The 15179-nt window shown below is 41.8% G+C and overlaps 1 protein-coding gene across 3 annotated transcripts in view; it reads right to left on the bottom strand.

Moving 5' to 3' along the window:
- Nucleotides 1-15179, bottom strand: part of LOC138196548 (mitogen-activated protein kinase kinase kinase 12-like) — an 18607-nt gene extending 3428 nt beyond the window's left edge. For 2 of the 3 annotated variants that reach the window (XM_069146684.1, XM_069146703.1), the window contains exons 1-12: nt 14740-15179; nt 12269-12801; nt 9456-9639; nt 8887-9078; nt 8256-8414; nt 6014-6172; nt 5696-5804; nt 3278-3387; nt 2821-2937; nt 2361-2498; nt 1174-1885; nt 463-530 (exon numbers count right to left, since the gene is read on the bottom strand). In XM_069146684.1, coding sequence (XP_069002785.1) covers nt 463-530; nt 1174-1885; nt 2361-2498; nt 2821-2937; nt 3278-3387; nt 5696-5804; nt 6014-6172; nt 8256-8414; nt 8887-9078; nt 9456-9639; nt 12269-12761 — 2441 coding nt within the window. In that variant the 5' untranslated portion in view covers nt 12762-12801; nt 14740-15179. The remainder of the gene's footprint in view (nt 1-462; nt 531-1173; nt 1886-2360; nt 2499-2820; nt 2938-3277; nt 3388-5695; nt 5805-6013; nt 6173-8255; nt 8415-8886; nt 9079-9455; nt 9640-12268; nt 12802-14739) is intronic. The other variant, XM_069146693.1, reaches the window with a different exon arrangement.

Here is a 15179-nt window from a genome sequence, read left to right as displayed (position 1 = left end):
AGGAAACGCTAAACAAATAAAACTACATGCAGACTGTGGTGAAACAGCTCCGGACACATACTGAGTCATTCTTAAATTTAATGGCAGTAATGTTTTAAAACCACAACCTTCCTGTTTGCATAAGACTTAGAAGTATGTTTTTAGTAATAAGGGACTTAGACACAGCAAAGGTATTTTCAATTATGCTTCATTGTGGCTGATTAGCCTTCTGTTCAGGTTGAAAAGCAGCTATACTAGTTAATACATGAGGTGAGAGAGTAAAGTGGAAGAGATGTGAGTGAACAGTGGAAACAATCCAGAGGACCAGTCATGACTAAACTGTTGAGTGGAAAACTTAAACATGTAATTCTGGATTTGTGTCAGGAGGATCAACATCTAAATTGCTTTGGAAGGATGCACATGCAGCAATGTAAACACATTGAGCGTTCAGTGATTATATTTAATGTGTTTCACAATTCTTACCGTCTCCTTGGCAGCTCTACTTCACTGTCCACTTCTCCCTCCTCTTCCTCTGATGACACTCCACGTCTCTGTACAGAAAATTATCATTGAGCATGTTTCAATGTTACACTAATTAGACTTATCCCAGCCAACATTCCTGAGCAGCGTGATAAGATAAGAATGTCTCTGTCCATTTATGACTCAAAGCTTGTGAAGCTAAAAAAACTACAAAAAAAACACTTTAAACAGGCATTTGAAGTTGCAGCTATAATTACTGACAAATCATGTAGTAGCAATAATTACAACCTAATTTAGAGGGCTGTAACAAAACATTTGAATTTGAACTTCTCATCACAGTTTGTAGTTTTTGTGTAGCATCCATATTTATGGCACAGCCTTTATAAAAATGTGTTGCACCTAATGGCGGGATGGCGACTATGTTTGACGGATTAAAGACCAACAGTTTTTGACTAATGGACTTCATCTGTCAGTTATTACAGTAAAACAATGAAATCATTATATGGTGGCATTTTCTTCCTGTGTGACAGCTGTACTGATGCTGATATGGTCGTTCATACACACTTGTTACCCACTGTAGCAACAAATGAATTGGTTTGATTTCCCTAAAGCATCTCCCTGCTAATTAATCTTTGCACTGTTTTAATGCAAAAGTCAAAATGATTTTGTGGAACTGGGTCACAGTTAGAACAGTCAATGCCGCTCGAGTCTCACCTGACTGCGTGTAACTGCTGCCCTGTAGAGCAGTGCTGCAGGTGTGAGGCGCTGACTTCTGGGTGAGCGTGTTATCACTGTCCCGTCCTCCTTTTCCTCACCCTCATGGGGGACGCGAGGGTTCCCGAGCACAGACGTTCTCCCTGCAGCAGCTCCTCTGCCACACGGAGAGTCAGGGCTACTAGAGAACGGAATAGATGCTGCATCTTCGCTGGGCGTGTCACTGCGTGGAGGTGTTTCTGCAAAGTCATCAGCCCCTACGCCCACTTCGGGCCCCTCCTCTGGCCCTCCGGTCTTTCTACTCTCCCCCAGCCCAGCTGAGGCGCTCTGACTGCCTGCTCTGTCCAGCCCGGGCCTCACCTGCCCCTTCCTCCGGACTTCAGCCTCCAGGGTGGTTGAAATGAGATCGGGGCTGGAGGAGGACATCTTCTTGACCAGCAGATCGTGCTGCAGGCCCCTGAGGGCTGCACTGGGGTCCAGATGGTGCTTGCTGCTGGGAACAGACGAGGTGGCGTTGACCATCGCTAGAGACGAGGACAGAGTGGCTTTCAGCTGAGCCAAGTCCCCACTGCTGCCTTTGCCAGCCTTCCTGTAGCGGGGTTTTCCTCGGCGTGAGCGGCCAGGGGAGGTAGAGCCCTTGTTTGGGATTGTGACCTGGGTCATGGACGAGTCCAGTTTGGGGAGGATGACTTCTGACTTTAATAAGTCTGGCCTGGAACCGACAGGGACGGAAGTAATTTAATAAACATACATTATAAAGCAATATAATAATGACTTTATAATGTGGTACATCCACCATATCTCATTTCCTACCTATGGAATCAGTGGATTTAAATAGGATGCAAGGCTTTAGAAACAGGTCATAATGATACATTTAATTCATAAATGTTTGAGTATATTTAAAACTTTTTTAATCAGTTCTTTAAGTAGCTGGAAATTCTAGTTTTTACTCAACTAAAAGTAACTAAAGTATTGTTTTAAATTGTAGATTTGGTTTTTGAGTGATTATTTACAGCAGCAGGACAGTGTATACAGAAATAATTAAAAATGAACTACACTGTCCTTGTTTTTGAAGAAGGAACATATTACCTATTGTCACAGTGCGGCTCACTAATGTCTCATTGTTCCTGAACAACAAAGAATAGGGGTGCATATAATGTGAGGAACTTTCTCCCTTGCTGTCTCACCTCTTGCTGTATGAGGGCAGTTTCTGAGGTACGTTGCGTTTCTTCATGAGTTTCTCCATCGAGTTGGAGGAGGCCGACTGTCTGGAGCTGTGGTGCTTGAAGCAGCCCGGGTACTTCTTGTCCAGCGAATGCTCCCTCCTGACGGTTAAACACAAACCCGATACTCGTTTAATGGATGTCAATGGACACTGAGCGTGGCGTGGGAGAGCACTTTGTAACATGCGATGGCCTTGTGAAGCCAGATGTAATGGCCATTTACTTCACATTGCAGATGAACCTTTCCATGCTCTTTTATTACACCCTTAACCACTGTTGATGAATAAAAAGCTGTTAGCTCAAAGTATTTTACAGTGGGGTTAATTTAGACTTGACTGCAATATAGCACGATGTGTCTCCTTGAATTCCAACTTTATCCTCCTGTTACTTTCAAGAGAAGGTAAGAACAATGCAGTTTTCTTACTTGAGCAGCTCTTTCTCTTTGATCTCCAGCTGGAGCATGATAGCATTGAGTTCCATGTAGAGATTATTGGCTCTCTCCAGTTTCCTCTCATAGTGCTCCCGGATGTCCAGCGCATGTCTGTGTGGAGAAGGACGTAAATACCCAGACAAATACCATCATCCACTACAACTACTGCTTATAAAACAGATTTAACTTTATACAAAAACTCGTATCTATCTACTGTACATTCTGCAAATAAACTCCGCAAGCACTCCTTCTGTTTTCCAGTGCTGAACATTTACAGATAAAGATCAGAAGTATTAGTAGTATTATAAGGGTTTCGGTCCATTAAGACATTTTTCTTGCACCAGACTTAAATAAAAGGCTGGATATGAACACAACCACGTCTTTGCTTTGAATCTGGTCCAGTATAATTAATTGGTGTTTAGTGTAGGAGTCTGTTTTCAGCATATCGAACCTGAGTTCTTCTCTGCGTCGTTTGATGAGCTCCTCGTCCAGCCTGTGAATACACGTCCCCTCAGACTTGATCTTCTCAAAGTGGTGTCTCACCTCGTCCCTCCACTCCACCTGATAGGACACATAAACACACCTCCATCAGAGCAAGTATTAATGACCTAGATTAATAAATGTATGTTTTTGTGTTGACAAGGGTTCAGATAGTTTTAAACTACAAATGGTGTCCTCTTGTCATATGTCTACATTTACCATGATTCCTTTTGATTACTGCTTTTATTCCCAATCGTACTACCACCACTAGTATTACTACTTCCAACCTTAGTGCTGATAAATTCGAAGTTTCTGAAAAATAAAATATCTAAAATAAGTTTTAAAAATAAAAAAATGCCATGGGATGTACAGTGTAATGCATGTGCAGCAATTAGAAAAAGCCAGCAAAGTCAGTAAAATCACCAGTGGAAGTCACAGAGGATAATACTTTTTTTTTTTTTTTTTTTTTTTTTACTGTATCCATCAGGGAAGATACAGCAAGGGACCAAACAAGCACTTTCTTCATCATATATTCAGAATTTTATGTTTTTGCAGCTTGTTTTTTTTCAGCTGCTGTCACAATCCTCTAAGCACTTTTTATTTATTAGATTTGTACACTTAGAAAATACTGCTGTTCCTGCGTTTTACGCTGAGCTAATTATGGAGGACTTAAGTTCATTTAAGTAATATTAACATCAAATGTTATCAACGCTGAAAGTGAACTTAACTGCACGTGGATCTCGTAAAAAAGCTCTTAATTTGCAGCGTGACTAAATTTCTATTGTATCATTGAAGCAAAACCCATTAGGCTGTCAGATAATAATCAATACACAGGGAGCAAAACTGAACATGAACTGACGGAAAAGAAAAGGCGGTGTGGGCATTTTCTCGTACACAGTGGAGCACGACAGCTGTTATCTGATACCTGCCACATCAAGAGACAAAGGAAGCTAGATTTATGGCTGTGTGCATATACATGCATGTGTGTGTAACTCTTGCATGTGTGTACAGCTATCGGTGCACAAGAGACGCTGGTCTTATTAAGCTAATGGACTTTGTGCACACTCTTCTATGTCTCCAGTCCCCTCTTTCTCTGCTCTCTTTGCTCTCTGCTCCCTGCCATTAAAGCAATCAATACACTCCAGCAGCCAATACTTCTTTCTAACGTCACAAGAAAAATCCATTATGGGGCAGAGAGGAGAAAAAGTGGGGAGGGTTGCAGGGGGAAGGGAGACAGGGAGAAATAAAGGATCAAGGATAAGTGGAGTGGGTGAAAGAGGTTTATGTTTTGCATGGTGAGATACAACCAGAGGGAAAAGCAATGGATTGCCCAAAGGAAGGAATAAAATTTTATTTATTTTGTGTGTTTGTGTGCACATGTGTGTCTCACGATTATACATGCTTGAGTTATAAATGGATCTGTGGTCTCGGATGGCTGAGCAAAGCCATATCTTCCACACAATTATACTTTTCTACGTCTCCTCTCCTTTATCTATTTGGGTTTGTGTTGGTCTCATGAGATTTGTTGTGTTCTTCCATCCCCCACCCAGTCACAGGTAGCCACACACCCTCTTTCTCCATCACGCCTTGATGTGATGGAGATGGAGAAAGAGGTCTTCCCCGCCACAAACCAGCACTCATGTGTGACATGGAACCAAGGAACCAACAATAATATGTTGTGATTGAAGGGACAGGTATAATTAGTGGGGTCCCAAGAGGCCTGCAGCCCCAGTGCAGCTGCAAATTCTGCACTGCCTGCATTTACTGCAGCAGACTGGAAACAAATGGCAGTGGCTTGACAGCAAAATGAGTATTAGTGACGCTGGCTGCTGTCAGTAGGAGGTTCTCTTTTAAGAGGGATACACGCCTCACGGGTTCTTAATTTAATGTTCATTTATGTTAAGGGAGAACATGATAGTTCTAAACTATATTTAACTGCAATTACACTGTGTCTGAACAAGATTATGATTTCAGTGCTATGTGACTTCATTCTCATGTTCTGTTTATTTTCTCTCATGTCTAAGCTGGCATTGATAAACAATATACATTTCTTTTAAAAAGCGAATTAAATGGGTGGAATTTTAAAATTGTTTTTGTCTTAAAACAATACTAACATGCCAACATTTACAGTGTACTAAAGAGTTTGTTGGTTACTCCTGTTCAAGAAATGCCTTTTTTGGTGTGAGTAATGGAAAACCACAGTCCTTTTTCTGTTCACGTGAAGTCAAAATGAAGCTTCAGAAGTCTGCGTTAGACAAATCAGGTGAGTACCCTGCCAAGGTGCAGTGCTTTTCAGTTCTGTTTCCTCTTTGCATTACATTTCCTTCACTGCAACTCTCTCTGAGGTAAAACCCAGGGAGGGAACACCCAAAGGATAAAGGCTGCTTACCTGAGACTGAAAGTAAGTTTCTTGTGGGGTCGATAATATATCTGCCGAGGCGATGTCCAGATGCAGGAGGATCTGTCGAAATGAAGGTCTGTTCCTGGGCTTGCAGTTCCTATAAATAATTTAAATAATTCTTTATTAGCTTCCTCTCTTTTAAGATATCTTTTTTATGTTATTTTATATGTTCTGTTTATGACTTTTTCCACCTTCTTAAAGCAATGAACTTCATGCATCATATTTTCAAATTACTTCGTTTGCCCCCCCCCCCCCCCCCCCCCCCCCCCCCCCCCTCCATCTCCCCTTCCCCTCCCGCCTGCTCACCAGCATTGCCTCAGAAGCAGTTTGAAGCTGTCTGGACAGCTATCAGGTACAGGCAGCTGCAGACTGTTGTTGCCCACTCCCCAGATGATAGCAGATGAGTCCACATCCTTGTAGGGCACCTCTCCTGTCAACATCTCCCACAGCACAACGCCAAACGACCTGCAGAGAGATGTGGAATATTTTCCTTTCAGACACATTGATAAAGATGTGAAGTGACTGGATGAAAAGTAGCCCGACTGAAATATCACACATTTCAACTTGGTGTAAAGAAATCTCTCTTTTTGAAATGTTGCTGCAGAAGTTACATCTAATGGATGTAAAAAAAAATATTTAAAGCAAAATTCTTTGATGCTATTGCCTATTTGGTGGCTTAAACTGAGTGTTTTGAAGATTATATTATTACTTTTATATAATAAGAGCCAGAATGATGCACAAATACTTCCTAGTCAGTGCTAAGTTTAACTAATATTGTAGGTTTTATTAATTCTACTGATATTGGGTAAATTTATATGCCATCTAATAAATATATGACAACTCTAGAAAATACATTGTGAAAAACTATTTATACTTTGAATTTACTCCAGTTCAGTGTATTATTGACTGGCTTTACCTCTGTTTGGTATAAGGACAAGAGAGCGGGCCCACGGGAAAGGTAACTAGGGAGAGTATGTTGCTGGTGACTGCCTGGGTTACCATGGTGACCGTGTGCAGTATCCAAGGTGCCAATAGCATCACATGTAGGGTGGAGGGCGTGTGTGATATCGTGTTTACATGTATATATTTAGAAACGCTCCATCTCCATGATTCATGATATTAATGCACAGCAGAAGAGGACTGGATTTCAAGGCTTGTATTTTCCTCCCCTACGTCTTGGTTCAGAAATTACTTCTAAACAGCATACACATTACAAATAATAGTGTTTCTCTATACAGTTTATTATTTAGTGACATAAAGGAGGATTTACGAAATGATTTAGAAACACTCCACATCTGTTCTGGCAATTTTCATTTGAAAATAGCAAAATGAAAAAAAAAAAATAACCAGATAAAATAAGAGGTAAGAGTGCCTAGGCACTAGTAAAATGAAAACAATGATCAAGACTGCAGAGGGTTGATTTATTGTTTTCATTTTGTTGGTCTAGATTGAATTAGTTTCAGCCTAAAACACAAGCCACACGACTGTCAGCTGACCCTAAGAGCCATGTTTCTGAATCTAAACCATAGTCAAAATGGCTGTGTTTGGTAAATTGACCACAGTGTTACAGAAGGGGACATTTTCTTATTTTACTGTGCAACATTCTTGAATGTTTTAAGATATGTGTGCAACTCTATATTTCTTTATTAATGTATTTATCACATATAGTTTTAAAGCATCTAGTCTTCAGCTAACATAATTTTATTTTTCATTTCAGATATATTTAGTGTGTTTGTTGACAACCCACACATGCCAGTACAGTTTTTAAATTACCATTCTGTTGAATTGAGCTGACGTTATAAGATGTTACTTTTCATTTTTGTTGACTTAACACACCGTGAGTGTGTTCAATTCTACCTCTGCTTAGACTAGTATAGTCCTTACAAAATAAAAGCAACATGAGTTGTCCCAGCTGTCACTATATAACAGCATCCAACAAAATGGAAAACATGCAACATGACAATACTTAAACACAGCCTCTTATTGTCTGACGCTTATTTTGTGGTATGAACGACTATCAAGTGATTAACATAAATTTAAACAAAACTGCACAGTACACACCCATACTTTGCTTCCCTCCTACATCAAAAGCTTTTTAATCCTATTTTCACTTCTCTGCTAATGCACTGCTGGCTCTAGGCCAAACCGTCCGTAGGCTTGGAAGGTTATTCCAGCCTCTCCTGAGCACTGCAGCATCTGGCAAATCAATTATTAAATTAGCCAGCGTTCCTTTCAGGACGGAGAGGAAGACTGATGGAGGGATGTAGTACAGGAGGAAGAGAGGCAGAAAGTGTAGTGGGGGAGATCGCGGCTTAACACAGGGCAACCCATCAGATGCGGCAGAGCTCCTATAGAATTTCATGTAATGAGATATTGCACATAATACTGAATAGATTTTCCAGGAATAGGATCCTTTGCTCTATACTGTAGTAGACTGCAACTAATGAGCTTCTATGTTTATTCAGTGACAGAAAAGACAAATGATAAGGGAAAATTTTATGAGTTCACAAAGTGTAAAAGGCCATTTTAAAAGGATTACGACACCTACCAAATATCCACCTTCTCTGAAACGGGTTCGTTGCGGATGACCTCAGGAGCCATCCAGGCTACAGTCCCAGCAAAGGACATCTTAGTGCTCTTGTCAATGAGCTCCTTGGATGTGCCGAAATCAGAGATCTTTACAGAGTCATCATAGGTGATCAGCATGCTGGAATGAGACATTCAATTTTTCAAGTTTCAGTTTATCTGTGTACAAAAGTTAAACAAAAACAAATCCCATGTAATTATTGGTCTATTGGGTTATGTGAAAGTAACATAGCACATTATCACTCCATGTTTTGTCAAACATGGAGTTTCCTAATTCGGCCAGTCAGTGTATCTTTCTAAAGCAGGTTTCCAATGGAGAAACCACTATTTCTGTGTATTTTTCATATACTCTTGTCGTAATTACTGTGTTTCTTTCATCAATTAGTAACCCTTGTACGTTTTTTACAAGACACTGAAAATTGAGTAAATAACAAAATCAAATGGTGTGAAAGTTACCTTTTTTTTTTATCTGTGTTTAAATTTCATCTGCTAGTGTAACAGTTCCAAAACTACCAATGTTAGACCAAGCTTTAAATGTAACTATATAGTAATATGTTTGACATTGGTATCTTTAGCTGGTCAGCAGAACTCACTTGGGTGACTTGAGGTCTCTGTGGATGATCTTGTGGAGGTGAAGATAGTTCATGCCGCCAGCGATGCCCATGGCCCAGTCCATGAGCAGGGACGGGGTGATCTTCCTGCCCGCTCTCAGCACCTCGTACAATTGCCCCTGGGCGCAGTACTCCATGATGATGCAGTAACAGGGAGCCTGGGTACAGATACCTCTGAGAGAGTAAAGAAGAACAAACAGTATGTTGAAATAGAGCATGTAAGTGTTGTTACAACACATACTGTTACAAGTAAAAACAGGCTTTAGAGGCTTTAGATGTTAATAATGTCATCTGAGAGCTCCTATATGAGTTTAGAAAATGTTACAACCATCTTGATTAAAAATCCCTATCAAGACCTGTTAAAACTTGTTCAACTGAAGGCTGCATTTCTTAGTTACTGAAACGCTGATTGATATGACATGAGGGTTTCACTCACATGGCAGAGATTTTCAAAAAGATATTCTCCACTTGGGAAACATTCACATCAAACATTCAATTGACTCAATCTGCTCTCTCGCGATCCAACAACCCAACTTATCATTTTCACTAACTTGAAAGTTATGATGTTGGGGTGTTTGAGCTTCCGCAGGTGCTTGATGTCTGTCTCTTTGATGTGCCGCACTTTCTTCACGGCCACCTCCTGTCCATGCAGTTTGCCGAGGAACACGGCACCCTGTGCTCCGCTGCCCACCCACTGCAGGTCTGATATCTCCTCGAACGGGACTTCCCACGCCTCTGAAGGGAGAAACAGGTGGAGGCGAAGTGCTAGGTGAGTTTTTAGGTAACATATCAGTTATGGATACAGAATAGAGATTGCACCAACCTCTATGGACTACAGATCAGTTCCACCAACTGGAATGATGAAACTATGCTGCAATTCCATGTTTTAAAGCACAGCTGGTATTTCATGTTGACTGTTCAACATCACAAACTAAAAAAGACTACCAGACTGTTGATGTGCAACAGAATAGGCCACATGTGTTCTTTATTCTATAAATAGTAAGTCTATTTTTTTTTATTTTGTCCATACTGGCAGGGTGGTTATATGGCCAGCCAGTCAGTCAGTCAGTCCAGCACTTTGTTTCAGACTTAAATATCTCAACAACTACTCAGAGACATTTATGGTCCCCAGAGCAAGAACACTCTGAATATTTTTTGACATCATCTCCACTGCCCTCATGAAGTTGAAGTCTGTGGTTCAGTGTGAAATATCTTGGCAGAGGACATGGATTGATGAAACATTTACGACCACTGTTCAAGGTCCCATAATGACTTTGGTGATCCCCTGGCTTTTTCTCAAACACTATCATCCAGTTACAACTTGGTTTATGGCCAGATAACAGTACAACAAATGACATTTCCATCAGCCTCAGCCTACCTATGTGTAGCGCTAATTAGCAGGTGTTAGCATGCTCACCAAGAAGGTGAACATATCTGCTAAACATCAGCAGGTCGTCAGTGTGAACAAGTCAGCATGGTAATTTAGCTCAAAGCAGCGCTGGGCCTAGGTCTCACAGAGGCACTAGTGTGGCTGTTAATTATATTAAAGGCTAAAACAAGACACAAAACATTCCAAAATGACAAAAAGTCTGTGTGTAAAACTAAAGCTGGTTGCTGAGAAAGGTCCTGCATCACCACAGGCGGTGTCGTACTGAAATGAAAGGTTAAACTTGTGACAGTAAAACCTGCTGAAAGCCTCAACACAGAGCCCCAGCTGATATCTTGTTTTGTAGCTGAACCTCACTTTAACCTAAGACTAGGGTGTACAGGCAGACAGACAGGGAGCTCTAATCTCCTGTGGGTAATTCTCCCTCAGCCTCCTAAAGCCTGCTTAGTGCCATTGTGGGGCTGACGCAAAACAGGGGTCCATCTCTCCGGAGGGGGTTGGAAGCAGGAGGGGATTTGAGGACCTAATGTGGATGTATGGTGAATAGGAGAGGTGGAGGGGTGACACTGGTAGTGAGTGTGTGCGCACAGAGATGGGAGGGGGATTCCCCACGGGTCAGCAGGGGTGCATGTGGCTGAAGACAGACTGTTAATACAGAGAAAATATATAGCCTCCACTGCTGCTGTTCTCAACCCGGGCAAAGAAGATTCAGACACGTTTATCATATTAATAAGGATGATATGAATGATTAATGCTCTCCAGTGACTGATTGAGGGCTCGGCCACTAATGAGCCCCTCAAATTTTCCACAATAAAGACAGAAGGCTATATCTGATCGACCAGAATCTCCCCATGTCTGCTTTGTTTGATTTGGAAAATTGAGGAAATTTAGCACATCACCACACGCCCCTCAGGACCACCAAGGTTTCTGCTTTTTATTGAGATATATTGTACCTACCAGTCAAAGCTTCAGAATAGGGCATTGTTATATGGCAAGCAGGCAGTCAGCTGCAAAAAGCTTGATTTATTTCACTTGTATAATATCCGTTTTACTCTCATCAGTGTGTGTGACTCCCTGTGATGGGGCACAGAGGAAGGGAGCAGCGAGGTGCAGATGGGCTGGGAGTGATAACAGCACAGGATGAAAAGGAGAGGAAGGGAGACAATGAGAGATGGAGCGAGGAGGGGAGATGTGGAAGTCAAACGGGTGATAAAATATCAGAAGGCAATAAAGACAAGGAGAGGTATAAAACTGCCACCTTTACACCTGATGTGTGATGCTGTATTTATTTTATCAAGTTTGTATTTGGCATCTTATCTGACTTAATGTGCTCTTGTCAGTGCTAGGAATTAGGTATTTCTATTAATGGATGTGTTTATATGTTTTAATGCTCAGGTGCAGGATCATGTGTGTGTGTGTGTGTGTGTGTGTGTGTGTGTGTGTGCGCGCGCGCACGTGTGACAGGTTTGTGTTAATAGAGATGAGAGGCGCAGGGTCAGAGCATGGCTATGCATAATTCATGAAGCAGATTTGGCAGAGGAGTCTCGGGGGAGCCCTGCGCTATTGTAGTGGCTGCAGACATAAACAACACAGCGTCACAGGGAGCTAGTTTCACAGGCGGGGTGGTAGTGGGAGGTGGGCACAAGCAGGCGAAAAGATGGGGGGAAAATATCAGGGGAAAATAAGCCCCTTTGTAGCTTTGATAGAGTCTCCTTCTCTGGCTGCAGCTCATTTGTGTCAAGGAAAAGGTTTGTTTACAACATGGCCTTTGTGGCAGTCATTTTTCTCCTGACTGTTTAATGTAATTAAACTGGGGGATAAGATCATTTAATTAGCATATCAAAGTCTCACACTGGAATTAAATGGGAGCTGGAGGGTGCTTTTATTGGAAAACTCAAAGCAACTATTAATTATAATGTGTATAGATGTATTAGTGTTTGCATTTTATGATGAAATAAATTTGACTGCTAGACTCACCGTCCAGGTTATGTTTGTGCTCTGTGGAGTAAGCTTTGCCAATCATAGTCCAGACAGGCCGCAGACACCCAAACAACCCCTCCAGAAACCCTCCTCCCCCTCCTGTGGACTGGCACTGTAACCTGGCATCATCCGCATGGCTCCTGACCACACTGCTGTTCGGCTCCTGCCCCTCTCCCTCCGTCCTTCCTGGGCTCCCATCATGCTCATGGAGCTTCAGGACACTATTGGCAAAGTGCTCCTGTTGTTCCTCACTGGGTGTCTGATTGTGTCCAGCAGTCTGACGCTCTCCGCCTCCACCCCCGGGCTCGACAGCACCTCCGGTGTCTATGGAGAGGACGTTTCGGAGGACACACTGGGTCGGGGTCAAGTCCATTTCTGGGGTGCAGGGTGTTTCGGCATCGAGGCGGCGAAAGGATGGAGGGTCAGAGAGGGGTGTGTTGAAGCCGGAGAGAGAGGGTGATGGGGCACGAGGTTCATGAACTAGCGCCATGATTGACTGTGGTCATGAGAATGACTGAAGAACCGGGAGCCTTGAAGAGACCAAACAGAGAGAGAAGAATATTAAGAATTAAAATGAAAGGTAGAATTGTTCTTTTACCCTTAAAGTGGATTGTAAAGGTTGATGTAGCACCTTGATGAGTTTGTTGGTGATTGTTACTATTTTTTAGGCCTAATATCAGCAAAACATAGCTGTGTTTCCCAAGTTAGCTTAGGTAGCAGAGAAACTACCACTGAAAAAGGCCCAAGCAGCTCTGACCTATCTTTAAATGCAGGCTGACATCTCCCTTGAGCTATGAATAACACAGAAATGCATTATGGGGTTTCTGTATACCAGGGTTCACAGACAAAAAACAAACTTTACACATAACAAAGTAAATGTAAACGATGCAGGTCAACATCAGCATAGAATATGATAATCATAGCACAAAATTTCACATTATTCAAAACATTAATCATTTTCAGCATTTGTCACATCTCAAAATTCATGATGTATTACAAGCAAAGGTGAGTTATCAGTATACATGTATGATTTGATCAGGGCACTGACACTAACTAATCACTTCTGATGTACCGTATGTCTGAAAATATCAAATGCAACAACGTGAAACATGATTCAGGATGTGTGGACAGAGGACAAAAGATCACCCTGTCTGGATCATAAATCTGGAGAAGCCTCGGTTCAATATGATGAATTGCTCAGCAAATGATATGAGATCCCCCACTTGGCTAAATTGACAACCTCAGCCGCCACAGCATTAGAGAACCTACATTAAGTAATTTCCTCACATGTTATAGAATATTACAGATTGCATTGCTTTTAGTTTAGCATCTTGATTAATAATGGTGTTCTAGGCTGAATGGTGCCACAGCTGGTTATTTTCACGCTTCTTGAGGAATATCACTGGTGTATTAAAATGGATAAGCTTGGTGGCTGCAGAATAACGAGAGGATTCTGGAGGCTTCTTCAAAGCATTACATTTCTCCAAGGAAAACAGCGTGTGCACGCTCAGTGGAGAATGAAAATGCATTATTTCTTGTCAGAGCCTTTTGAAGTGATCCACTCCTCCTTTGCAGTCTCTGATGAGCAAGACTTAGAGGTGGCAGGTTTTACATGCTTAGTAAAATAATGATACAAATCAAAATCCTTCACAGTAGCCTACTGTACAGTAGAGGCCTATTCAAGAAAGAAAAATCTTCTCTGAAAGCAGTTGGCTGAATCTCAAATATGTGGCTTATCAGTTTGCAAATCATTTAGTCATTGTGAGGTGCACTTCAGGTATTTCAGTTTGAAGGTCAATTTGAGTAAAATTACCAAATCTAAATGTATGTACATGCTATTGCTGACTATTATATCAACCATCTTTGATACCATTACCTAAATATATATCTGCCATTTGATATACCAATTGTACACAGTATACCCCAGATTTATGTAACAATTTATAATTCTTAGATTCATAGAGGTAATCCAAAATAAGATAGACTGGATATTTTAGTATCTGAGACACAACCATAAAAGCCAGGGGAAAAATATCCTCTTTATAATTTTCTGCACGGAGAAAAAAAAAAAAAAAATCCAATCACTGAGACACATCTGGTGTACACATCATTCACAACCGACTGATCCTGTCTCCTAATAGTCCTGCTCCGGATCTCACTTTATTTATTTCGAGGTATCAGCTGCGGGAGCTGCAGGAGCAGGCTACGGTCTGTTACAGGCCAGTGCATTGTGGATGTATCGGAGGCGCATCATCGCCTCTCCTCGAGACCTCTGGCGGTTTAGATCCGGTGCATCAGTGAAGCATCACTGACTGAAAACATTTAACTTTCAGCCAAACGCACGATACCAGTTTACATTAGAATAATAAAGGACAGGATGCGTAATTTTGTGCAAAGACCAGCTGCCTCTTCCTCTTGTCTAACTGCTAATCGCCCCGGCTGAATGCTTCAAATGTAACGATTCCTACCTCAATGACGACAGCTTGAGTCCATTGCTGTTGATTGCAAAAGCCGTATTCCTCTTTAGTTTAGGATTAAATCTAATAACAACCACCTAATAATTCCTCTTTTCTGGGTTTGTCGGTGTAATCAGCATCCACGCTCTGCCTCCTCCCCCTTCTCTGCATCCAGTGAGGTGACGGTCCGTGCCTCTCCTGCGTAAATTCACAGTAAACACAGCTACAGCTACGCTCCCCGTTGGTTCGCTTGTTTTCCTGCTCCTACACCTCCTCCTTTTCCATTACCCTCTGAGGATGCAAACTGCGCACACTCAGGAATTTATACAGCCATCTCACCTATAGTAAACACGACTGATGAGGAGAGGGAGAGCAGGGTGGGAGGGAGGCTGCGGCGATTTCCTCCTATCAGACGAGAAATGCGCTGTGATGCGTGGAGTCCGGTGAGACGC

The sequence above is a fragment of the Embiotoca jacksoni genome, unplaced genomic scaffold, assembly GCF_022577435.1.
Source record: "Embiotoca jacksoni isolate LCO1_2020_lvr unplaced genomic scaffold, fEmbJac1.0.p SCAF_1, whole genome shotgun sequence".
Taxonomy (NCBI): Eukaryota; Metazoa; Chordata; class Actinopteri; family Embiotocidae; genus Embiotoca; species Embiotoca jacksoni.
This window is presented reverse-complemented; position numbering and strand designations above follow the sequence as displayed.